We start from the raw sequence: 27,500 nt of genomic DNA on the forward strand, positions 1-27,500 counted from the left end.
CTATACAAAGTGTGTAAAAATAACTTTTTAATGACTTCATGGATATTTTTAATACGTATAGAAACTACTATAAGCACATATACAAGAGCTCTGCAGATCAGGTCAATTCAGAAACATCAGATACTGCCTCATACACTTCAAAATCAGCTTATCTTTCCATATTTTGTCAGTATTTAATGCCATAAGACATTCTCTTCTGTTCTGGAGGGGACACATAATAGTCCTTCCAGAGACACCATGCACCAACCCTACTCCAATTTTTAAGTGCCTGAGCCAGAAAATTGACATTGTTTTCTTTTCAGGACAGAATAAATGAGGGGGGACTTCTCTCTGTTTTGCTTGTCAGGGAGGCAAGAACTCAACAACAACTTCATCTGGGCACCTTCTAAACGTGCCTCATCAGCTGCAATTTGCAGACCGAACCTGGGAACTGAACCTGGCTCTTTTTATCGTATTTTTATCGTAGTAATAAAAATCCTTATCAGAAGGGCATGCATGACAAGATAGAACAACTGGCCATAATATGACTAAGAATATTAAAATAGATCTTCTGGTCCCATCTCAACCCTTTTTTCTCCCAATTCTTGGCATTCTTTATATTGCCCTTTAAAAGTGCTTTGACTGATGCCTGGACTGTGAAGGCTGCTCCTCTCTTTCATGGGAGAAAAAAAAAAACAAACACAAAGAAAGTATATTAATTTACCTCAGCCTGCATTGTTGTAACACAACAAAAATGCAGCCTCCCATGTGCTGCTGTGATCCAGCTCTTCTGACTTATCCTGGTAACACGACATACAAACCTGTCCACAGCTCTTAAATAAATCACAGAAGATGCCGTTTCCTAATTACAGTGGGATTGAGGAAGGGTCGGTAGGACCATCTGGTTGTAGTTAAATTTCAACAGGCAGGGAGGTTCTGCAAAAACTTCTGAAGATTTACGGGTGTGTTGGAATTGTCATTCTGATATTAATGAACTCAAAATAAAACGTGAATTCAACTACTCACACGTGTTGATAAAGCATGATTTCCAATTCATACCTATAAATTAACTTTGCTAACATCAACAGTTCAAACTCATCCTGACCTTTGGTTCAAGGTCTTGAAATTTGAAAAAGCAAAGGACAGCAAATGAATTTTGAAGTTTTGATGATTTAAATTCGGGGCCTTGCACATTCACAGTTGATTTGCTGCTGTTGGTGACCCGGGGCTACAACGGGGCAGCTCCAAGCTCTGAGCGCGCCTGGCAATCTCCAGGGCAATCAAACCACAAACCTAAACGAAGAGCTCTAATTGCCCAAGCCCTCCATTCACACACACACAGGACCTAGAACCACCACAAAGTAAATGTGAAGCTGCAGGCTCTAAATTTCGTATACACGTCCTACAAGATTTTCCTTTTATCATTTCAGGGCTCCAACAAGGTCCTGTGATGTAAAATGGGGATAAACCAGTGAATTTTGATATCGTCTGGTGCAAAACTGATTCTACGAGTTGAAACTTCTCATATTGTCTTAGAAGCAGAGATATTTTCCCAATGACTCTACTGTACTGTGGACTGCAACACTGAACTTCCCAAGAGGCCTCACTCAGGTGCCCCAGGAAGCATTTTCACAGAACAACTCCGTACTTAGCCACAAAACAGGACGACCCTAAACCAGGTTATTCTGAAGAATGCAATCATGGATTTCTTTCTTCAGAATTGTCGACCAACAGCACTCCCACAATGATGGATATTGTCACGACTGGGTTATGTCAAAGCAGGCATTCTGGTGCTCCTCCTCCAGGCAGGTTGGTGGCATGGCAGACGACCCGGGTGTGAAAAGGGGAGGTATGCTAGGATGCACTGCCTCTCCTGCAGTTTTTGCTGCTTCAAGCCTAATTGCTTTTTCTCCATAATTCCACTTAGAATTACACTGATGAGGTGTTTTTACCGTTTCATTTTTCAACATGGCCCTAAATAACCACTCCCAAATGACTCTGGATCAAGAAATCTGCACCCTCAGTTGCTTTGTGAAGATTGTGTTACCAAAGATAACCTGCCCTAGAAAATTAATATATTTTAATTTTGAAATATGTAATGCAAATGTGCTCTATTATGTGACCAAAGTAAATTATAAGATCTTCAGTTGTCTGTGTGAAGTATGAATAGCAATTTCTTTAGATTTCTATAAGTTTCTTTGTAAATGGGCAAGTTAAAAATAATATTCATTAAATTGCTTAACTGTAATAAAATGAAACTATTTGCTTACTACATACAAATTAAGTCAGTATCAAAGTACTTATTTTCTTTTTTAGTTTGTATTAATTTATTATTGAATTATAAATATCTAATGTATAAAGCTAAACACTTACATAGCACTTTGCAAACACTAATTCACAAATGATGCAACTTCTTTTCAAGGCACATATGAAAGCAGCAGCAATTAATTCTTAGAATTTTCTGGCTTCAACCTCAAAGTTACGCTGCTTTTTTTCTTTTCTCTTTTTTCTTTTTCTTAAGGAGCACACATTTAAGCAGTCAGCAAAACAACTGTGAAGACAAACTGCAATTTCATGAAGTTACTTAGCCTCTTGACTGATAACACTGCCATCATACACAGTACACTGCTAAATGAACTGCAATTTGAATTCCCGAGATTCAAATTATTTAAACAGACATCCTGGAAGCAAGCACAGAGAAGTCCTATCAGTGACCCCTGATGGTTTTTCAGAGACTAGAGTTTGCTAAATTAATAAGCAGCCCTAAAGTAACCACCTTGTTTGGCGGAAGTCCTTGCAGAAAGACGTAATGGGCCAAGAGAGGAAAAGCCTACGAAAGGCAGAGAGAAATTCTGGCTTATTTGGGGTGTGAGAAGCACACGGGGCTGAGGAAACAGCACAGTTGTTCAAAAATACCCTTGTCCAGCACCTCTCAAAGAACGATTTGCTTTTCTGAAGAGCCTAAAGAATACTGCAGGTATTTTAATAAGTTAGTAAGTTTAACAAGTACATATTTTCCTGAACTAGCAGACCAATTATTTTACATAAATCTGCAGTATCAGAAAAATACTACATATGTCTCACAGCCTGCCACGAAAGAGGGTTTTTCCTTATTCCATGCCCTTCTGACAAACCCAATGAAATCAGCACACTGACAAACATGTTTATACAGCGTTAAGGGTTCACGTTAAGCTGATAGCAAGCAGGAAATTTGACTTTCATATTGACAAATGAAGAGCATATATTCTTGCTTCTGCAACAAAGAATATGTTTGTGTACTTCACCACTGAGAAATTGTTTGTGAATTCTTAAGAAATCCTGCTAGGAGAGATGCTGTGATCCTCCTCCCTTAAAAGATGGTCAGACTTAAGGTCAGAGCACTCTTAATCTGAATTTCAGATCTTGACTTTTGTTGGCTTTACTTTTTCTTTTTGCATTAAATATGAATGATATTCACTGAAACATTTGGAACATTAATTACAGGGAAATACACATTATTTTATTGCTTGCCTGAAAACGTATAGCTTCAGTCATTGTTCACCCATGTAAAGACAATCATGAGCTTCAAGCAAAGTGCTAAAATATAAAAGGCCACATTCATTCATGTACTGGTCCAAGCTGCAGCACTATAAAGTACATCAAAAGGTGTTAATGGTTTCAATATTTATCTGCTGCAGGGAAGCACTCTAAAAAGAAGACAGAAAAAAATTTCTGCTAATGGCTGTGTCTCTCCATTAAAATGAAAAGCTTAATGCATCTTATAATCAGAGGACAATTTGCAAATCATTAAGAGAAATGTAAAATTCCATTAAAATACAAATCAAGAGTCCCTCACTGGACTAATAATCTTTTTGATATTATTTTGCATTTCACTATTTCTGTTCCCAATATCCAGGCACCACAAATGATCAGTTCTTGAACATGCTATTTACCACAGCCTACTTCTTTAACGAGAGACTGAGAGAAGTATAATCTGCTATTCAGAGCAGGTACTAATGAAGAATTCCATATATTCTGAAATTTAATTAAAACCCCAAAGATTTCAAATTAGATGCAATTTGAAATGCCTGGGGCAGAAATACATGCACTTGCGTGGCAAGGGTATCACGCTGAAAGTTGATACCGTAATTGGTCTTGATGTATTTTTGTGTTGCCAGGCTGAAGCACAGAACTCATAACCATATAAAAATTCTCTGTAGATTACCTGCTCATTGAAAATGCCATCACTCAGGTAGTTCTCTACTAAATTACCATGCTACTAAAATGCACAAAGTGATTCGAAGAGAAGAGTGGCACAGCTGGTCGACGCTGCCAATGAGTTATGCATGCGTCGACGCTGCCTTTTTTCTTAGTAAAATATGCTCAGTTGAATATTAAAATATAATTGGCATTCAACCTAAGTAGCTTAAACCATTTTGTTATCTTCTTTTAAACCGATTTGGCTCCTCCACAGTTATTTTCAAGGATGCGATTCACAAACTAATGACACCATCACATTCAGCTAGATTTGTACTATTTTACATTTGTCATAAATAGGAACAATTTCTACAGCCTTCTAGGGATGTCCTTTAATATTGGCTCCTCTTGAACATCAAAGGCCCAATTCATGGGGAAAAAAAGAAAGAAAAAAAAGAGTATGCCATTTATGTTGGCTCTTGCATATTTTATTCTGAGAAGAATGTGGGATGTAAATTTCTAGTGAAAAGTATATTTTTGCAAGCCCTTGTTTTTCCTATAATATACCGGTCAGCTCTTACATTTACAAGCTCCAAAAGAAGATACAGCAAAATATCTTGGAAATGGGTCAGAAAGAGGCACTCTTAGGTCAAGCAGCAGCAAATACCAATGGCAGAAAATGGTTTCCTCTCAAACTAGTTAACCTACGTACCCGTAACGTGTCATAAACATCCTAATATTTTTGTTTTCTGGAAAAAAAAAAAAAGAAAATGAAAAAAAACCCAACACCACAAAATGGCCTTTAGAAGCAAGGCAGTTGCTACAGCAGCAGTCATATTAAACACATTACCCCTGAAATACCAAACAGGTTGAATGCATATGAGTTCTGATGTTACTTCCCCTTGATAAGGAAAACTTGGCTGAAAGTTCATTAAGCAAATAGGTGGGGGTACTATATTTATAAAATTCTTTTCTTTTCTCTTGATTACATAGTTTATTAAATAGGGTGCAAAGGTTACATGGACCTGCGAGTGTGTCAAGCAAGCAAACAAATCAAAGGAAAAATGAATTAAATGAAACAGACTCCTCATCGGTCTGCACTGCGAGGAGGTTGCAAAGATCTGCAGGTGCAGGTAAAGACAATAGCACATGGCTCCAGGTACAGGAAGTCGTCTTCCATGTTGGCATTTGCTTTTTTCCACCTTCAGTTCTGACCTTTTTATTGAAACCTCATATACAAGCAGTCATTTCCAAAGTTTACCACATTTGACTAAAATATTATCAAAATTGGGATCAACTTATTCCTTGTATTTCATGGATGGAGAAAGGACCCGGTCTTGATAACTCCCCTTCATAATGTGGGCAGATGCATAACTAATGTCAAGAATATTGACAAGAAAGGATTATTCTATTGAAAATACAATGCCTTTTTTTTTTTTTTAAACTAACTGACACTTTCACTGTCTTCCCCATGCTAATACAGACACACTGCTCTCCCTGCCCTTTAGCTTCTTTCAAAGATCCCACCTCAGGAAGAGCTTCCTCTGCCTGGCTCCACCAAAAAATTGTACCCCATAAGAAGCTACGATTCCTCTGCCATCTTGGGAGTCCATGCATCCTGATGGCTTTGCCTAAATCCCGACTGTGTGTCAGGGACCATGGCAAAAAGGAATTTGAATTGTCAGGAAGGGCTTATGTTTGGCAGACAATTTATCCTATGAACAGTGAACAGGCGGGCACAAATAAAGCAGACTTAACATACACTTAAAACCACAGGAGCTTCCACTGAAAATGGTGGGAATTTTGCTCTGAATTCAAGAGAAACTGAGTCAGGAATTTTGTAAATACTTCTGTTGAGAAGGTATTTGTAATTTTTTTTTTTTTTTAATACCGACAGTTGATACAATGCAGTGAGCCAACTGGGATGGAAAAAGAACTTGTAACACAAAAGTAACGGAGATATTTTTTGGTTTTGTTGTTTTTGAAGGTTGGGGAGGATTGATTTCTGTTTGAAGAAAATTGTAGGGAAGTATTGGATTGTAAAAATCCATTAAATACCTAGCAAAACAGTAACTTTCTGATTGTCAAAACTATTCTTAATGAAACGGTAATAAAAGAAGGTGCCAGTCTATGGAATTTGAATTTTGCATTGGCAGACAGAAATATGAAAACTTCTCATCTTTTTGCATGTGAATCCACCATGTCCAGATATGTGAAATACCAACATTTTCAAGCAGATTATTTCAAATTACCTTAAAATAATGTTTTCTAAAAGCCTAAATATAAATGTATTTGCATGTCTGATGAAGCTGCAGGAATGAAAATAAGTGAAAGCTGGTAACAGTTTTGGTTATTTCTTCTCTTTAGTGAAATGAATATAAAAATATAAAGAGAATTTCACAACTTGAAAAAATAAATGGTGAGAATGATGTTTTACACTTATCAAGGAAACATCAAGCCCTGCCTCCTCCTCAGCAGGTTACCTACCAGTGCAATTCAGTTCTGCAAAATATAAGTACAACTTGGTAATGCTGGTTGACTTACACTTTCCCAATTGAACTTTACTGTATTTTCCATTTTTCACTAGAAATAAGGTAACCATGCAGAGATGATAGTGGGCCAAGGCTGGCTCTTTCAGTTTTTTTCTGTAGGCTGAATTTTCCATTTTTCCTGTTGAGGATGGCTATGCTGTGAATATGGCAATCTCTGAAATGACATTGCCAACAGCTCTCACTGGATTGGGGTTTGGTCATTTATTTATTTGCACTGCACTGGTGTGAGTTAGTGCTGCCAATACACCATCTCTTCCACTCAAATATATTTTAAAATATATATCTATATAAGTCCAGTTGGTCAATGTACCCAGCTTCACACCCTGGCTCCTGCTGTTGCATCCTAACACCTTCCTAAGGTTTCCTACCACAGTTCTGTACGTCTGCTATCACCACTTGCAAGTCTGGGCAGTTCGTGTGAGCACAGATAATACTACAAAGATTTTTACTGCAAAGAGGCTCCTGTTCAGTTAAAAGAGAAGCAGTATTTTGGCCATTAGGTTGGCTTGCCCATAGCAAATATGTTTTTAAAAATTCCCTCCTAAAAATCCTTCTCTAGGAACTTAAAATCAAAGAAAAAAAATAAAAACAAGACACACTGTCTCTCATACTCTCTGTGTTATCATATAGTGAAAAAATGTACCTCTGATATCTGGGAAGAAGAGTGAATAGTGAACTTGATAACTCAACTGTTTGATAAGAAGCAGAAGTAATTATTTGCCCCATATTCTTCAACTGTCTATCATCCTAGCAAGCTCCAGCCAGCTAGCATATTTCAGATATTGAGTATGGATTTATGTTTATTAGATCATGCTAGAAGAGTCATTTAAAAGTAGGTGCAATTTAGTTTAAAAGGGCAAATAAAGTTACAAGACATGCACAGGACTGAAGGAAATTAAAACTATGTAAGGCTCAGATATATGTATGTCTCTATAGATATATCTCATATCCACAGGCCATCCCTTTAAGAATTACAAGTTAATAAAGATATTAAAATCGTGAAAATTTCATTCCCTTTAGTATTTACTGCATTGATAACACTGGGAAAACATCATTCTAGGAGTCAGAAGAAAACGCCGAAGTTTAAGATGTACTTAAAATGTTTATGATTACTTTTCTATTAATGATCAAAGTTACCTTCACCTTAATAAAATCATTTGTAGGTCAAATCACACTCTATTCTCACCTGTTCTTACCACCCTTAATTCCCATTGTCTCCTGTTGTCCTCAAGGCTGCAAATCACCAAACCATAACATTACATTTTTTTTTTGTTACATAAATGCTCATGGCTGCTGTGCAGTGACCTCAGGACCAACCGAGGAGATCTGTCCGTCTGCTCTGGCATCTGATGTCCCTGAGTGTCCTCCTCCTACTCTTCTGATCAGTTTTTTTTTCACGGCTTCTCCCCTTTGAGCCTCGGAAGCCTCAGACCTATACTCTCTGTTTCTGGAGCTCCTGAAGAGTAGTTTACCCATTCTTTTATTACGTATGTATAAGCATATATATCTCTCCCTCTATATAGATAGATATTATATGTAATAATGTATATTAGTAAAATATTACATATTATATATTATACAGTACATATTATTTCATATTATTATGTATAATATGTATGATTATATGCAATATAATATATATTATCATATAATATATACATATACATATATATATATATATATAAATATATTATATAAATAAATATTTCCCAGCCATTTCTTTCCTGCTGAATTTGGGTAGAGTTGCTATCCTACTATCTATAAACTGGCACCCAAAGTTTGAAACCTTCTAGCTTTACTAGGTAGTATCTCGAAAAGGTAAAGGATTTTTACAATTGTTTTACTAGCTTCAGCTTAAAGAAATGGAAGAGAGATCTGTATTGATCTTAATACTATAAATGCTTTTCTTATTTTAGCAAACTTCATGTATTGAAAAAGTATTTGGCTAAATTGCATGAGAGAAAAATTTACTCTTAGGATATGCTTCACACAGCAATTAGGGTAAGCAGTACAGTCTTTAAAAACACTTTAAAAATGTAAGTATTCAGGGCATGTTGAATCTGATGTCTCAGAAGTAAATCAAATCAGCCCTGCGATCTTCAGAAAACTAGTGATTTGAGCATTTCAACCACCAAAAGGAAAAAAAAAAACTTTGGTCTTTGCTGGCTTACAGACAGAACGAAGAATATCTACTTTTTTATCTTAGCCTTTTATCTTTTATCTTAATTTGCTGCATTTTTTTAAAAATAGTTTAGGATGTACAAAAACAACAGTAAAACAAAAGTGCTCCCACTAGTGGTAAGGTGTAAGATCAATCGATATTTTGTTATTAATGGAAGGATTTTCTTTACAGGTACTTTGTGAAGGGAGAGATCCCATAGACGTGTGGAATCCGGGAGGGACTGGCGGGCATGCAACAAGGGAGCAAGAGTCTCCCTGAAAGCTGGAGGACAAAGTCTCATTCCACAGAGAGCGACACCAAATTATGAAAGTAAATAGTTTCTTCATCTGGTAACCAGTATTTTACAGTGTGTTTCTCTGTCCTGTGGTGGCGACTACACCAGGTTTGCTAGTCTATCACGCTTTGGTTCAAGTTTCTGAACGAGAAGGCTCCCAGGAAATCACAGGGTAATTATTGATTACAGGCCTGGGCATGGAGCAAAGTCATCTTGAAGGGAGAATGGAGGTACTACCGATGTCTTTGAAGACTCTGCTGCCATTATGTATGAGGTGTTTCATCAGTATCCCTTCTTGGATGAGTAACATGCATTATACACAGGAAATTTCAGCTCCTTAAGCTGGTTTGCAAAGCTCACCTCCCTGGTCTCCATCCTCAAATTGTTCCTCCCCTAGCTTTTTCATAGCTTTTTGCTGCCCTCGCTTACACGCAGCACCGCTCACAGACCTGCACGCTGCCAGCTCCCTCGCACAGCCACAGTAAGCAGCACAGCAGGGTGCACAGCAGGGTGCACAGCACAGCGTGGTGGCCGAGCTGGACCACCACGAAACGCCTTCACTCCGGGTCCACACCTCTGGTACAGGGACATGACTGAGGAGCTCTGGACTCGAGAAATAAAAGTGTCATTTTGCAAAGCTAAAGGAGCTTGTCCAGCGATGACGGAGGCTGGGCATGGCATGGCACGCAAAGAGCAGGGCCCCAGGGCTGCTGCTTGTCACAGGGCAAAGGAAAACTCTTGTGTGTGTCCAATTTCCTCTGCTCTTGTTGCTCTAATAAGCCATCTGGTCTGGAAACACACAACTGCTCCCTGCTGCAGCGCCCAGCGCTGCAATGCTTTCTGCAGTCTCAACCCGTAAGTTTGTAAGACACAAATAAAGAAAAGTCAGGAAATTCATGACTGGCCAATTTAGCATTTCCTTTACCATTTCATGAACTCACAAATCAAGCAACTCATGCATAGGCTTCAAAACAACAACAAGGTCAATTTTTCTTCTTCATATATAAAGGGGGCTAATGACCATGGTACATTAAGACCAATTAATCACTCTCCATGATAAATATTCAGTCATTTTCCTGAGGTATAACACCTTGAAGTCACGCTGCAGAGAAGTGGGAAAAACCTACTTTTTCCTAGTTCAATGAAATTCTACATTGAGCACTGCCCATGATGCAAATCAATGAAAATTCCAGTTTTCAATTACATTTTCAAAAAAAAAAAAAAAACAGAAAAAAAAGAAAGAATTGGCTGCATATGCTGGAAGCAGACAGCTGGTGAGCTGACAACTTCTGGAGGTGTGGAGAAACCAGCTTTGAACTTTTCATGCCTATCTCAAGCTGTGCTACAGCACCAGCACCTCAGAGTCAAACTTTACCGCTGATGAGTTACAAGGAGGAATGTTTAATTGCATATTTGGAGTGCTTTTAGATGCTTTCCCCCCTTTTAATAGTAATTTAGAGAATTAAAGGCACTTTAGAAAATCTAGGACACGAGATGTGTGGCTGGAACAGTAAGTGTCAGAATTGAGCTTGCCAGTGCGATGGTAATGCACACGCACTTGGCAGCCAAATTACGGCTGCATAATGACACTGTTATTTCATTTTCACAGTCAGCACAGGGATTGTTGGAAGGGGCTCGGTGTCCGATGGATGACTGGTGCTTCTCTTCCCCAGGAGCCCAGAAAAAGAAAGCACACAGCTGAATTTGTTTTGTGTGGCCACTGACAGGTCCCTCAGCCTGGTCGTGAAGTGCAGAAGGCCTGAAGAGGCTGGGCTGTGAGCTCGCCACGAGGCCAACGGGATGAGCAGCTGAGGGAGCTCACTGCCTCACATGGTGGGGAATAAAGATCACTGCGGGATACCACAGTGCAAGATGGCTTTATTCCACCTGCAGGAGCCCACCTTTACTTCCTGAATTTGCAAATCTCTCTGCTTTTGCTATTGTGAAGTTAAATGTTAGTATTTTTCTCTTCATAAGGAACTGTCTTAATAATTGGCACAAAAGGAACTGCAGAAAACTGATCATTTATTGAGCAGTGCTTCATCCTGAAAGAACTTCATACAGATTTTTAAGAGTCATTTTGCAAAATGCTATGCCATAAGATAAGCAAAGCCCTTACTGTCCTCAGATGACACTTCCGCAGGAAAAAAAAAAAAGACAGTTTGATCTAAGGACTGCTTAAGAAGAAAGAAAATATCCAATAATCAGCTCTTATCACAAAAGCACTTGATGATGGAACTTGCACGGGCCAGGATCAAAGAACAGTACTGTAAGTGGTCATATTCGCTGGGACGGGAGAAAAGATGGGCCAAAGGTTCTGGCGACTCGTTAGAGAGCTGCTGATGAACTGAGACATGTAAGGAAATCAGTGTGAAGAGAAAAGCCTTCACAGCTTTGGATCTTCATGCTCTCACTTGTGTTTATTCTGCATTTTTAAGTGCCTGGAGAAATGAGTAGGCACTTTCAAATGTAAATGTGAAAAAGTAAATAAATACCAAATTCTTAATTTAGCAGAACTGCAACTCTCACTTACACATAAATTGAAATGTACAATTTAAGCCACTATAATGCAGTTTTTACCCTATGTATCTACTAAATAACTTTTAAAAATAATTTCTTCAATTTTTTTTGACATGTATTTCCACATTCCTTCCAATATCATTTTCATCGGTTATCTGAAGGTAGCACTAAGAAGAAAATGTAAGAGGATATATACAAACAGCATCACATCAATGTGTTGTGTCAATTAGTCCTGGGTTAGCATTTCCATTATGGATGTGCCTACCCCCGTAAAGCACACGCACCTGGTCTCAGACCAAGAACAAATAACTGAACTAAATTAAAAAAACCTGGACTTGTGCATACTACAATGAGAAAAACACTTCAGCCCTCCCCAGCGCAGAACCCACCACAGCCTGCCACCAGCATGAGGGCAGGACAGCTGCGGCCTCCATGATGCCTATGCTGCCACCACACTGGAGAGACTCCGCGGGGGGGCTTGTGGCCACCGACCACCTCCCATAGCTGCCAGAAAGCCCCCGGCCACCTCCGACAAAGGGGACAATGCCAGCTGGGTGCCCACACCGAGGGAGGCGGCTGCCCAGAGAAAGGCCAGAGCCCCCCAGCAGGTCGGGCCTGCTCATGGCTGGACCCCTGAGGAGAAGCAACATCACCATGACAAGACTTCATCAGCTGAGCTGAGAAGAATTCAGTAGCCAAGTTAGAAAAATTAATAAAAGTAGAAGCATTACTTTACATGTTTTGCAGTCTTCTGGTGAATCATCTGGGAAACAGAATTCCTCTCTTTTAATCAAAGATGGAATAAGCAATGGCAATAACCCCACCAGCTTTGCCCATTCATGTTCATCCCAATCCTAACGTTTTCACAACTCATCTCTTTAATTTCATCCCAGCTACTAAAAAACCAGTCAGATGATAACGTAGTCACCTAGAAGATGGGACTTTGTGAAAATTTTGGCAATTCCAACAAATGATATATCATAGTATTGTCAGTGCTTATTCTCCCATATGTTAATTGGATGGTTTCACTAAAAACTTCTAAATAATTATTTTTTTAGTTGATAAAAATGAGAATGTTTGTAAAAATATTAGAGGAAGACAGTGTAATACACAACTTAAAATTTTAAAAAGTCATCACCAACCCTTCAATTTCAGTATGAAAGATGTTGCATTGAGAAATTTTCATAATATAGAAGAATTAGTATAGAAGTTCACCATTAAAATAAAGGTGCTGTGCAAAATTCATAAAATTTACAACTCCCATCCTTTGAAAACAAAAGTCTGACTATCTGTAGAACACTCTGCAGAACAACCACATTTTGGTTTTGTTCTGCTCATTGAAGCTGCCATCGGATATTTAAGAATAAGAAAGTGTAACAGCAGGAAGAAACCTATTATTTATAAGAATTTGGATAAAAACAGTAATTAGCAGTAGACACAGCTGAGCTTTGCGAATGTGTACCTATAAAAACAGCTGTTCCTTTCCACATGTAAAACTGGCAATTGTTTTACATGAGTACTTATGTATTGTCCCTATACTTTAAAATACAAATCTATGCACCCATATTTAAAAATTGCCTTTCACCTAGAACCACACACAAAGAAAAAATACACATTTTTTATTTTATATAAAGAATGGTACTGTCTTACCTTCTGTAGCAGAGGGTACTAGCCCCTTTCTGGTGCTCTATTATTATGAATATATATATCACCTAATTCAATTAAAACATAGATCTCAGAAAATGAAAATTTTATTCTCTGAGAAATTATTACATTCATGGAGAGTCAAGAAGCCACTGCAAAATCAGACTTCTGCTGTTATTATTATTAGTTTTTTAATTCTGGGGTCTATTTCATTTCATGTTGATTGACTCTTTTAACAAGGTCTTCAGGAAAATGTCCAGTAAATGGAAAATGGTAAGGAGGAACTTTTCTCATGTCATGCTTTCATCTAAATACATGACCATTGTAACTACTTTGTAATAGCACTTGTTCATTGTATACAGATATCAAAATACCGTAACTTTGGGGAATCAGATGTAAAACCAATCAGAAAGATAAGAGCACAGCTCCCTGTGGCACCCAACTACACGGCTGTTTCTGTAGTGTTGGCTAGCTGTCCGCTCACAAACATCAGCCCCATGATGCTGGCAAGACGACAGTTTAAGGGAGCAGCAGCCTTACCGAAAAATGTTCCGCCATTCAGATGTGTTCATATTCAAACCTTCTAGCCAGCACATGGCAGGAGCTGAACTGCACCATTTGCACCGCCGTGGCCAAGAAGTAGGGCAAAGGGAGTCAAAGGCATGGTGGCGGGGTGGCACTGACCTCGCTGGAGCAGGGGGTGGTGGAAGGGGGGCACGGGCAGCTGCTCCGTCCTCGCCGGCTCGCAGAAGTAGGTGCGCAGCCAGGCCGTGCACTGCTTCAGCGGCTCCGTCATCTCCTCCGCGCCTTCGCACACCTCGCAGCCCGCCGACGCCTCTGCCCTGCGGACAGAGAGAATTGTAAAATTATTAATTATAAAAGTTATAAAAATGAATATTCATGCTCCCTGCATTAGCAGAAAATGAATCATCTGAGAAGCATTCAATCGTGAGTCACAGACTGAAAGTCTTTTTTCTGCTCTGACAAAAGTGATGAGAGTCATAACAGCAGTAACAAAAATTCATCCTCATCACCTCCTGAAATGCAACAATGACACATGGTTGCTTACACCTGCTTAAAAAAAATAAAGGATTGGTGAGAAGGAAACACCAGGCATAAGTGGGAAACATCAGGGAGCAAGGAGAGGAAACCACCCAAGTCCCAGAGGCTGGTAGAGGCCACATCCTCATGCCTCTCTGGGGGATGGAACTGAGGCTCCTCCACCATATCCCCTACGGGCACAGTCCTGTCTCCCCAGGGACCTTCCCTAGGGAAAGACGAAAAGGAAACAGATTTCTGCAGAGCCAGCGCTTTCCTCTTCCGCGTTTCCTTCCAGCGACGTTGGCAGGTTTCTGCTTTCCTCCACTTATTGAATTGGAAGGAAGCAATTGAGAACTCATTTGATTTTCAATGGCAGCTCATGCTTTCAGGATACTGAAGAGCGAAGCAAACGAACAGAAAGCACCCGCAAACAAAAATGTCCTTTTTCTCCTGTTTTTTTTTTTTTTTTTTTTTTTTTTTTTTTTTTTTTTTTTTTTTTTCCGGAAGAGCAATGCCTGTGTGAGAGGACTGAAAATGTGAACACCAGATTTGCAAATATTCAGACATGTTTCCCAAGCCATATGCCCTTGGTTAGGCAAAGCAGCATCAGTGAAGAGGTCATGGTGCTCTGCTGGTGCTTTCCAATACCGCTGTGTGGGTGAGGAGACCAGTTTCAGCATACCCACAACTGAACACAGCCCATTGGCAATGAACCCAAGAGAAACCATGGGAAGAGCGATGAGACAACATCAAAAGCGACTGCCAAAACAGCAACCCCTGCCAGCAATCTTCTAGCACCCAGAATCTTAAATACCACCAATACACCATCCTTTCTCATTTCCTGCTTATTGCATTTTATTTTACTTCTTTTTCCCCAGCTGGAAATATAGCCAGACCCCAGAACTGTTTCTCAACAGTATGCTGGTAAAACTCAACAGAATAGTCTTCTGGCTATAGGCTGGATTGTCACAAGGGAGTAGAAAGTAGAGAAGATTGTGGAAATATCAAAATACATGAGATCCTGAAACAGGAGAAAACCAGAGTATTTCTGCTGTACAGTTATGGGGAAAAATCAAAATGAAACAAATTCCCCAGCATGCTCGAGTGTGCTGCAAGTGAGAGAAAATATTTTGTTAGTTACCTCCTAGCAGAAAGCCTAAGAAAATTAAATGCATCATGTACCACTAATGGCATGAAAGACACCGGGCCTGCTTTTGCCACAAGGCACCTTTGCAAAAAGACCTAACACCTTCAAATGCTTGATCCACAAAAGCTCACGAAGCTGAACACAACAGGACACCCGTGTAATCAGACACCAACCTGCCCTGCCTCTGGATAGGATAAATGATGTGCAGTCGGAAGCTGTTTCAGGGTTTCTCTCAGAAGCAAAACCCTCACTCGTCTGGTGCATGATCAAACGCCCCTGCAATTTCTCCCAGCCCCAACTCATTTTTCTGATTAATTGTTAACCATGGAAGGCCACATAATTACTGATTAGAAAGTGGCATACAAAAAGAGGGACACAGAGGTGGACAATTAAAATTCTCCAGCAGCACAAGAATATGACAAGTTGGTGACTTGGAGTGGAAGAAAAGCAAAAATGCACAATCAGCTCTGGATCCAGTCTCCTAGAAATTAAACGCAATCCTATTTCTCTTTCCATTTACTTACCACACTACTCACATTTTTTTATTTTGTATTTTTTTTTAATGGAAGGGGAGGGGGAAAGTAGCATCAATTTATGAAACTGATCTCTATGTTATTTTGCTGTGTAATAATTGCTTTGCTAAAAAAAGTCTGAGAATCCGTGCATAAACATTTTCACATGAATATCTGTGTGACACAGACCTCAAACCCATGTTCTCGACACCAAGGATAATCAGTTATTCTGCACATGTACAACACTCAGCAGAATAGGGCTCAGTTTTACTGTGGATTGTTAGAGCTATGACAATATCATAACTACAGAATATAATAATGCCTTTGAAATCTCCAAGACAAGTTGGGAGACTTTTCTGCTCCATTTATCCAGAAGAGCATAGAAAGCACTCAAAACTACAGTAACCTTATGGTTTTCACATCATCTTGCTTCACATACTTGGGAGTCTGGAAGTGATTTGGACTATAATATCATAATAAAACTGAAAGAATACATCTCCTTGCTGCTCTGCGAGCAGGCAGCCCCCAGGCGGCCGGACTCGTGGCTCTGCCTCCTACCACCGCGGCCTGAGGCGGGCGGAGAGGCCCGGCCTGAGGCCTGCACCCAGCACCACCGGTCTGCCCTGGGCAGGTGGGGGGCAGCACCCCCAGGTTGGCGAGGTGCAGTGCTTCTGAGCCTGATGCTTTGGGCTTCCAAGGGCTTTGCCTGAAGCCACAAGGCAACTTTCAGGCCTTTAGCTCCCTATTTAACAGTCAGGAGCAGCGTAAAGGCCCACCACAAGCCCCTCTCTTTAAAAAGTCAGGAATTACAGCAGCTGCTTTGCCTATTTGTGTGGCTGGGGGAGCTACAAGAGCCTGCTGGATACCACAGCACAGCTATCCCAACACAAGGATATGTTTTCGCCACCACCACACATACTTCTCCCTTCCACCGGGTCTTCCCTGGCACAAAGGTTTGGATGTAAGGCTTAATTGTAGTTACCGTTTATAAGGAGAGCCCCTTGTCACTGCTGAACATCTCTGGATATTTTTCTGGGATGTTCTCCCATCACTTCGCGTTTTCACATCTCCAATCTCCATTTTCTACCACGGTCAAGAAAAGCAAAGCTCTGCAAGAAGAGGTGGCGCTTTCTAAGAACGCATTGATCTCTTTTGCTGTAGAACACAAAGTCGATTCACCAACATATATGCTGAAAGGTTCACACTGGCAGAAAGATAAAAAAAATCTTCACCTTAATTTTGCTTGGCTAGAAATGCTAACAACTATTCCTGGGAATTTGATGACATTAATAAAGAAAAAGAAAGAACATAACTAATGCACAGGTGTCTTCTACTGGCCCTCCTCCCCCTCCCTTTTCTCCTCCCCATTCTCTTTCCAAAGTTGCGTAGCAGTATTCCTTCTACAAACTACCTCGTCATTAAAAATTCAACTTAAAACAGCAGCTGCCTTTAAAAGGCTTTTCTGAGGCTTCAAAGCCACACTTTGGTCCAACTAAACTATACGTACATTTCAAAAAGCACAGCAGAAGTGGTCTCAAAACATTTATAAGAAGAAAAGGAGAGCAGATGAATTACATTACGGGAAATTTTTCCCCCTCGTGTGAAATTCCTCTGTTCAGTGTTGGGCTTCCTGGGAAGGTTGAATGCCCATTCCAAACATTAGTCTTTCATCATGTCAAACATGAAGATGGACAGGAAAACGTTTGTGTAATATTAGAGGCAAATACCCATCTAACATTTACATTAACTAATTGTGCCTCATCTTTAGCAATGAACAAGAAAAGGTCTCCCTCTTTTCTCCATGCCCCATGTCCTGGAGAAGGGCACAGGAAGGGACTGGCTCCCAGCTACGCAGCCACCAGCGGTGCTGAGCCACCTGCCTGCAAAGTGACGGCCAAGCAGCCATGTGCTCACTGACCTGCCTACAGAAAGCTTAAGTCTTAAATCTGTGATTCAACAATACATTTTTTTTTCTATACAGGAAAATAAACCAAGCATGTTCATCTAAAAATGAAAAAAAAAAAAAAAAAAGCTACAAGAAATCCAACTGCTTTATTTTTGCCTTGGAGAGTTTCATTACCTTTTCTTAAAAAGCACCGGCACCTTTTTTGCAATGTGGCTAGAATAATGAGAAGCATTTATTTAAAATGCAGCAGTGTTATTTAAATCACTCACACTTTCACTGGAGACTTTCATTGCACTTGCTTTCATTACTGAACGGTATTAGCTGCTGTCCGGCTTCTCAAAAAATTCCAAGTGGTGTTTCTTTTTGTATTTTTACCTGGTCATTGAGTAATAACTGTACAGGTTTTGTTTATTAAACAGAAAGTTTATTTGTTTGCATTAGTGAGGATGATGTGTGTGCAGTAAGTTAGATGCTCTTTTTTTAAAAAAGAAAAATAAACACTTTCTGTTGATGTTAAATGGCTTCTCAGCTGCAAATGACTGACTCTTCTACATGGCTTTACTATGTGATGCTTAACTAAAACTACAAAGTCTTCAAATAGAAATAACATGCTTGTTTCAAGCGATAAAAAGCAGACTAAAAATATATTTTTTTCCCCTAAAGTTTTGGATCTCTCCTAAGAGAAGATTCTTTCAAGGCCAGGAGCAACTGCTGCTGCTGCTGCAGACCTCCAGCCCATGCATTCAGCTCGTGGTGGTGACAAAGTCCAAGAGCAACATAAGGTCCGTCCCAGCATGGGAATCCACCACAGCCTGGGTGCAGACTTACTGCTCCAGTTTACATGTACAACAGCTATTCCATATCACTCTTACTGAAATCCCATGTATTTATTTCAATTTCAGCTCTTTTTAAGCCTGACCTCCCCACCTAGGGAAGTCACCAGGCTCTTGCTTCCATGCAGCTGAGAGGTGTCCTCCTGAGGTTCCTATCCCAGCCATGTCTCTCCCATGACTTCTTATGAGTTTGCATGTGATGAAATAAAGGAAAATATGGTTTGAGCAAAGGATGAGAAAGTCAGAAATGCCACCTGTTTCAGTTTAACAGGATCCTTCCAAACCATTTGCCAAGAACTGGAAGTTTCTAGCATGCTTCCAAAATAAACATGTAAGCAGCAAATTGGCTTCAGTATCATTCTAAATATCTTAGCCATTATGAAAACCAGAGAAATGCTGTGTTTCACAATGAAAAGCCTCAGTGGGTACCCATCCTCTAAACTGGTAGGATTTTAATCTTTTATTTTATTTCTGAGCTCCTTTTTGCTTTGTCCATCACTTATAAAACTTAACTGAAACATTACAAGATGGACCTCGAGTTATGTGATTTAAAATAAAGAGAATATATCACAATGGCTCTGCTGGCAGTTTCCTTAGGGCAAAGGTAGGAAAACATTATGACAATGTCATATCAATACCCACAACATATTTATATATTCATTTGTATATTTATATTAAAGTTATGTATCTATTAAATATAATTAATTGGTTGAACATAATATACACTGCTAGCTTTCATTGTCTCTACCTACATACACCTGAACATCTAATCCACTGATACTTACCTCACCCTTTAGTGGCTTGCCTAAGAAGAAGTTTATGGATGGCTAGAAATGCTGAACTAATGAAGATTCCCCTCTATTTCAATTCATTTAAAATACAAAACAAAAAAGACCCCCAACTATCACAAAAACTGCAACTTCCTATGAAACTGAACTTCAGTCACCAAAGGGCCACTGGCACATATGGGTAAACTCAGATAATTGCATTATTATATTACTTTAACTACAACACTTCCACTCAGATAACAGCAGGGATAAAGACCTAAAATAAAAATATAAATAAAAAATAAAAATAGAAGAAAAAAGAAAAAAAGATATGGAATGTCTGTTTCTACATGCAACTATCCAATGTCCTATCACAGAAATTGGCTTTTTGCCTGGCTGTTACAAACTGAATTGTGTTTTGACATGGTGGCACACATGGCACTGAAGACCACAGGATTTGCAATATCCTGTTATGTTCAGGTATGTGAAAAATAATGATATTTGGATGCTCAGGCACATGCTGTTTTATGTTTTTTAAGGGCATCCATAATTTCTTTCACTATTCCATGAACAAAAACCATAAGAGATTTTGTTCATGAACAGAAAATTGTATAGTAAAATATAAATGTATTGGTCCTAATTAAGAGGGATTTGGCTCTTGAAATGACCTGACTGCTGTGAAAGCAATCATCAGCTGTACTCTTCATGATACAGATGGCACAACATCTCACCAAACCCTGCTCCTGGCTTGCCGTCACTGTGATACAGCATTTCGATACTGCCCGGTGTGCCACTGCCTTCCTGCTAGAAAAGGAATAATCTCCCTTTCTCCCCAAGAAGGGACAAACCCTCAAGTTCAAGGAAAATGCTCAGGAAACATGTATGTTCTTCAGCAAAATCAACGTAGTAGGAAGTCTGTGTCGTGGAGTCCAATGCAGACAGATGAAGGAAGAATGGAAGAGTGCAGAGGAGGAGCACCAAGAGGCAAACCCAACTCCTGCAGAAGGTGTGGTGGGCAGAGATAAGCAGGCGAGAAGGGGCAGAAGGAAACTATCCATCTCCAAAATAAGGCACCAACTTCCCTGTGCTCTCCAGTGCCAGACTCTCCAGCTCCTACTCTTTCATGACGAGTAGATTTACAATCAGGAAAAAGACAAAGAGCTACCTGGCAGACAGAAACACTACATTTTAATTAAACCAGTAATAGAAAAAACATTATTTTTTCCTTGGAAATCTGTGAGCACATTTACATGGCAACACAACACTCAGCATCCCCAGTTTGAAAAGCACCTCCAGGCTGGGGTAAATAGGAAGAATTACTGCCAGCGGAACAGATCAATGTTTCTTCTCCTGTTTAGTTTTACGCTGCTTTGGCCATAAGATTTCTTGAAGGTCTGTGCCTTACACAAATCCAAAAATTATCAAAATTGCCCTATAATTAAAAAGGATGAAAAAGGCTCTGATAAGAATGCATTGATAAGGGGGAGAGGACAGAGGGAAGAAATATAATCAAAGGGGGAAAAAAACATCAGTACCTTGTACGGCAATGTTAAAAAGTCCTTTTTGCTTTCCTCAGAATTCCCCCAAAACTACAAAAACGAAAGGGGAAAAGATTATAGAAACCTTCCCAAAACATAGACTCCCACATGAGCGAGACCAGGACTGCTGGACCCAAAGTTGTTCAACGTCAGGGCGACCAAAGCTCGTCCGCCGAGGTCCCGATGGTAATTGAAGCCCAACCGAAACAAGTGTTTTGTGAGTGCGCGTAAGGAGCTCCATGCGGCTGTCATGCTAATCTTCTTGTTAAGAGAGAAAGACCAGAGGCCCGTTGCTGTAGCAGGCTGGAACTATAACGAATGGGCTCTGACATGACCCGGCAGCCCTGCTCGGCGGCGAGAGTGCGTGATGCGATCTGACAGCAATTTAGACATGGCTCTCGTGGAGACTGCAGACCTACTTAGCGTCAAACGCCACGACGGGTGTGGGTGGACTTCGGAATGGCTTTTACCCTCCTGCTAGACGGGAAAAAAAAAAAAAAAAAGGCTTTTTGACATCAGGCGTATGGAGATGATCTTACAGAAGGAATCTGCCCATAGGTAGAAAGGAAAACATTTTTGGGAATATTGCCCAATTACAGTAGAATCCTGTCATCACCTCGGGGAAGAATTTCTGATGGAGCCATAACCCCTCTATGAGTCGTGTGAGAAACAAAACAGTCCACGGAGCATCTGGCAGGACCAGAGAGTCTCTAAGTGACCTGAGACCAGTGAGAAAAAGCTGCTCCTTGGATCATTTTCCCCCTCGAAGGTGCCACACTGCAGCCCAAAGACCACACAAGCCCGTGTGCTTGAATACAGACCCTTCTCCCTCGTGCCTCTTGCTCTGGATATTGCCCCTCGGACAGGCCCAAGTACCAACCACAGCTACGATCCATTCAGGATGCCTCCTGGCAGTGAGCTGCCGTGGTTAAACTCTGTCCTAGGCACCAATTAGCTGCAGCACATCAGAGGGATCAAGCATCACCACAGCTTAGGGTCATTAGTATAGTTAATTTTGATGAGTCCCTAAATCACACTGCTGATTCTCTAGCATCTGAACAGTAGCTCTTTTGTGAGTAAATACATATAAAAGGCAAGAGTAATTTAAAAGTTTGTTATGTTTTTTTTCCATGTCTTTTCTTAATGTATTTCACAACTGATTAAAGACAACTCTACACACTCATGCATATGAAGTCAACAGAAACCAGGCATGTATAAACAATTGCAATTCCTGAAAAGCAAAGGCTATCCTGCTATCTTCCTTATACCTTTACATCTCTGTAGTAGCATTCAAATGGGTGTCTTATCAAATCATTTTTTTCTTAGTGAAATAGGTGGTGTGTTACTTTTCAAATGGAAGAATCAGTAATAATTAGAACTCAAAAATTAACATTAAAATGAGACTCAGCCATGCAGCATTATTCTTTACATAACATACATACATTTAACCGGCGTTTTCAATGAAGCCTTCATTGTGGAAACAAATAAAAATGTATTTTATCAACACCTAAATGTCATTTAAATAGTCTTTCTTTGATAGATGAAGGCTAAAGCCACCCCAAAACTGCAGATGAATTATCTGGTCTCTAATGACTCCAAAACAATTACAGGATGCAGAGCAATCTCGTTAAATTTTATTCAAAAGCTTACTACACTCGTGTTTTCTCTTATTTTTCTATCAATGAAACCCAAGAGGTTTAAGAACAATTCATTATGTATGAGACCCAACTTACAGTGCTTGACTGTTGATTAATAGGAAAGTTTGCTGTATGTACATTTGCAACATTAGATGCATACAATATGCTAACTTACTCTTTCACTGAAGCTAATTATTTACAAAAATGACTACTTGAGACTACAATTTATTAAATGCATGCATCCAGTCTCAATTTGGCCCCAAAAGACAGTCTGGAATGAAGATCTTTTACTTGATGTGACAACTTCTAGAAACAGTGTTATTAATATTGTAAATGTGGCAAATAAAGAGTTCAAATAGCCTTACGCCTGTGTTGCATTTTTCCCCACAACTGAATCAATGAACAAAGCAGCTTTTTAAGCTTGAAATTCACGGGGAAGTGCATTCTTACATAGTTTAATTTAGCTGCTTATAAATGAAGTGTCTGTATGACAGTAGTAACAGATTAAAAAAAGGACAAGAGCTGTAATGGAGAGAAAAAAAAACACAATTCCTGTTGAACTGTCCCTACCACGGTTCTTTTTAAGACCTGTTAAGAAGAAATTGATGCAGTTATGGAAGAGCATAAGAACTCAAAACTTAGTGAGACATTATTTTTCATACAACCTTTGCAATATTTTCTTCATTCTATTTTTCTATATTATTAAGGATTAAAATTCTTATGGGTATCTTTTAACCTGAAAAAGAAGCACCTGGACACAAAGCTGCAGATCATATACAAATTTCATTTTACTGATTACCTCTCGAGTAAAATACGCAGAAATCCAAGTGGCCTAGTTTTTTTTTCTGACTTTTGCAAGTAATGAGTTCGGGTACCATATGGAGGTTGTCTAGGAAAGTAGTGTGTGCAGCCCATCGTCGTGGCCAGCTGTGGTGCCTGGAAGGATGCTGCCTGCTTATTCTGTGCTACTAGTGTGTACCAGCAAACACTTTAAAGAAGGGAGTGAGACTCCTATCTTCAAATGCCAAGATAAGGAAAATCAATGTCAATGCCCAAAAGACTCAAGTGATAGCACTGAAGGTCATTAAATGCTACTTGCTGCCCTGTACCATTAAAGTTTTGATTGGAATCCTATATAGAGAGACACAGATTTCAAACAAGATCTTGCCCTGGGATACAGCATTGTGAGACCATGGAGGAAACAAAACAATCAGTGAGAGGCGGACTTCTCTAGGAACACAAGAAACAGGTTCAAGGAAAACAATACTATGTGTGGTCTTGGCTTATTTTTCCTGAACATATTTATTGTGTTTCCAGAGAAGTGTATCTCATTATGGACAAAGATCTACGTCAAAACAATGGAGGAGTGCAAAGACAACCACTAGCAAGTTACGGTTCTTCACCCATCCCAGTTTTCTGCCCTGTGTTCCAATGCCCAAAGCCCTGCTTCATTGCCTACTCAATGCCAACATCCTACCCTCTCCTTACATTGCCCAGTTTCAATTCTCTGCTCTTTTTCCACGCTGGTCACCACCCCTGCTCCTGCAATTCACCCTCAACTCAACTTGTTCAGGGGATCCATTCCCCTCTAAGGGGCCGGTTTTATTCCATACAAGTTTGTCTCCGAGGCATAATGCAGAATGAACGGAAGGGAAACCAGGAGTTTGGGAATAAAACAGAGAGCAAATCAAACTGGCGGCATAACACACCCAGGGCTGGCCCAGGGCAGTCAGAAAAATAGCAACTGCAGGAGAAAACACTGCTCTGGTCATCCTTTCTAATACAGCACCAGCAAAAGACTAAGCTTTTAACAAATGAATGCTTTCCAAAGGCCCAACAGCTTGGCCATACTTGGAGAACAAAAATGTTCCTAATATCAGAGCAGCCTCTTCATAAATATTTCTGTTTCAACTCAGTGGGTTTGGCAGCAGAACAACTAGAAGATTTGTCAAAAAAAAAAAAAAAAAAAAAAACCAAGAAAAAACCCACAACAATTTCTGTGTATCTTCTTACTGGAAAGGATCAACCTGCTCTGAACTGAGAATGGGGGAAATCAATCACATGCCCAAAAGACCCTCCACTAGCAACGTTTAAGTAGACACTTCATATGAAATGCTTTAAAGCAAAAAGCAAATATTCAGCAAAGTTATAAGCAGCAGCACACTCTCACCCAAGACGTTAGGCAACATTAAGCATAGGTGATACCATCAGTTCTATCTATAATTAGGTTAAAAGAAAGTCAGTTAATTTTAGCACTTACAAGAAATTGTTACAAAACATTTTTTCCTGTATAAAAGAATTCTCCCATCAGACTTCCGAGGTCGGTTTTATCACAGGCAATTAACTGTGTTAGGGCTGGCTGCTGGGGACCCTTACACCACACACCAGACTTTCTTCATTTTCCCACTTGGCTCCTCTGGTCCAGAGAGCACCAGAAAGCACCACTGCTTTCCCCACTTTTTGCCTGCTCTGTGCAGCTGCCCAATGGTATCTGAAGTAAATTTTGTATTCTTCTGCTTATCTAACATAGATACAATCCCTGTTATGCATGGATAAAAAAAAAAACAAACACCACCACACTATCCCCTCACAAAACTAAGGTGGTTAAAATACACATGACAATCCTCACAATGCTGCTGCGGGAACAAGGTCTGTGATCTCCAGTGGCACACGGGGAAACTGATGGAAGGAAACTCAAGGCTGACTCTAGATGTCCACCTTGACATGTGCTAATGCACGAATTCAAGATGAAAGTGAGCACCAAGAATTATAATCAACAGCACCTGCAGATACTCCAGCCTATTAAAATGAATTAAGATACAGATAAATCAGAAAACTCTTAAGAATTCAGCTCATAAAGCCATTTTTCAAACTAACTTCCCAGAGTGGGTCACAGTCTCTGCCCTCTGAGCATCTCCTGTTAGGACTAAATACAGGCTCATCGTATGCCCGGTGTGTGGGATCCCATCAGATGCACTGCCCGACTGCTGCTGCAAAAGAAAATAAAAATAAAAAAAAATATGAAGATAGTTTTGCCATGTCACTGAGGCCCTTCAGATGCTCTTCACACAGAAGCAACTGTACGGGTGGAAGCATGGCAGGACAGGGATCAGACAGGTCCCTGAGGCTAGCCTGGCCCTCCCATGTTACTGTGAGGCTTCCAACACCAGTGCAAAGAAATGGCATTTGGTTATTTATTAAAGCCAGGTATGAACGCTCCGAAACCACAGCAACACTGCCACTTACTGCAGTTCAGCATCAGACCAAACTATCACGAAACCTATGGAAATCTGGGTTCCTAACAGGCACTCATCGGCCACGTTTGATGTCACCACAGGACAGGACGCTTAGAGAACACCGCTAATTCATGGCAGTTAAAGCTGCACAGTTAATAAATACACTCTCTGTCTTTCTCCAAAGGTTTTTTACAGGGCTTTGGGATTTTGTCTCACTGGCATTGGCAGAACCGTTCCTAAAAGGTCATTACCCGATGAAGAATTTGTTTTGCTTCTTACCAATTTACGGCTCAAAACCAGAACTTGCATAGAAATACAACCCTACAATGGCAGGAAAACAAACAAACACAATAAAAGGAGTATTGTCCTTCATTTTCACACTCCAAGGTTTGGTGTATGCGCACCCTCCTGTGGGTGCGGAGCCCCTGGGGAGCAGGGGCAGCCCCGGGGGCTGTGCGGGGCACACGGAGCACGAAGCGGGACCCAACGCGAGCTGAAAATTGCAGCCCTGGCAGCTGGGAGGTTTCTGCTGTGCAATGCCACCCATGTCCCATGGCAGGAGAGATGGAGACGACCACCGATGATCCTTCTGGCCAAGATGAGACAAACAAAAGTGTAATTTACATAACTGCGTTTTGAATAGTGCAGGAATATTTCTGAACTATGCTTTCTCTCCTTTTGAAGTGGTGAACAGTGCCTGGAGACTGCCGTCCTCTGAGCTTTAGGTGAATCTGCATTACAACCCCATTAGCTTGTGTACTACGCTCATTAATAAATAAGCTTCCCACTTAAGTGCCTTTCTTGTAAATTGGTTTGTTCTGTTCCATATAAATAATATAAGTTTCTCTTCTCAAGCAAGGTGGGGTTTTTTTCTTCACCTACAGGCAGCACGTGACACAGGACACCACGGTAATTTCACCCAAGAAGCAGTTCGTGCAATGAACTTCTTCAACAGCTCTTTTCGTCGCTATTTACTACAGCAGCTGGAACATGTTCAATAGTTAGCATAGCATAAAATAATGCCTTTAAAAACTGACATAAGTATATTGACCATATGTCGAAAGTAAAAGAAAAAAATACTAAATGGATAGTTATTGTAATTGTGTTTTAAAACACTGAGGTCATATTTAATTTTGAATCCAAGCTCTTACGATGTGCTTTCTGGCAAGGGCAGCATAATAAAAGCTTTAACAGTAGGAAAAAACACGAACATTATTATTGCAAACCTCTTTTCCAGATTACTAATACTGCAATAAACAAACTGAATAAAACTTTAATTATTTGAATCAGAAATACCGTCACTGGCTTGGAAAACCGTAGCCTGGAGCTGACGGATGGCACCGCTCAGCTCTTCCTGCCTGCGCGGCCGCTCCATCGTCCCTGCGGCTGGGCTCTGCCCAGCTCTGCAGGCCTGGCCATGGGGATTTGGGCACCCTCGCCCTGCCCAGGGCTGCACGGCTCCAGACATTGTGCCCTGCTGCCTGCAGACAGAGCAGCCCCTTCCCGGCTGCTGTTAATGCGGAAAGGCAGCCTGCGTCCTCCCACGGCGCTACTCC

The 27,500-nt window shown here is 40.3% G+C and overlaps 1 protein-coding gene across 1 annotated transcript in view; it reads right to left on the reverse strand.

Moving 5' to 3' along the window:
• MGMT (O-6-methylguanine-DNA methyltransferase) overlaps positions 1-27,500 on the reverse strand; it is a 170,186-nt gene that overhangs the window by 20,899 nt on the left and 121,787 nt on the right. The window contains exon 5 of the mRNA XM_035547622.1: positions 14,012-14,169. Coding sequence (XP_035403515.1) covers positions 14,012-14,169 — 158 coding nt within the window. The remainder of the gene's footprint in view (positions 1-14,011; positions 14,170-27,500) is intronic.

Source organism: Cygnus atratus, chromosome 7, assembly GCF_013377495.2.
Source record: "Cygnus atratus isolate AKBS03 ecotype Queensland, Australia chromosome 7, CAtr_DNAZoo_HiC_assembly, whole genome shotgun sequence".
Classification (NCBI taxonomy): domain Eukaryota; kingdom Metazoa; phylum Chordata; class Aves; order Anseriformes; family Anatidae; genus Cygnus; species Cygnus atratus.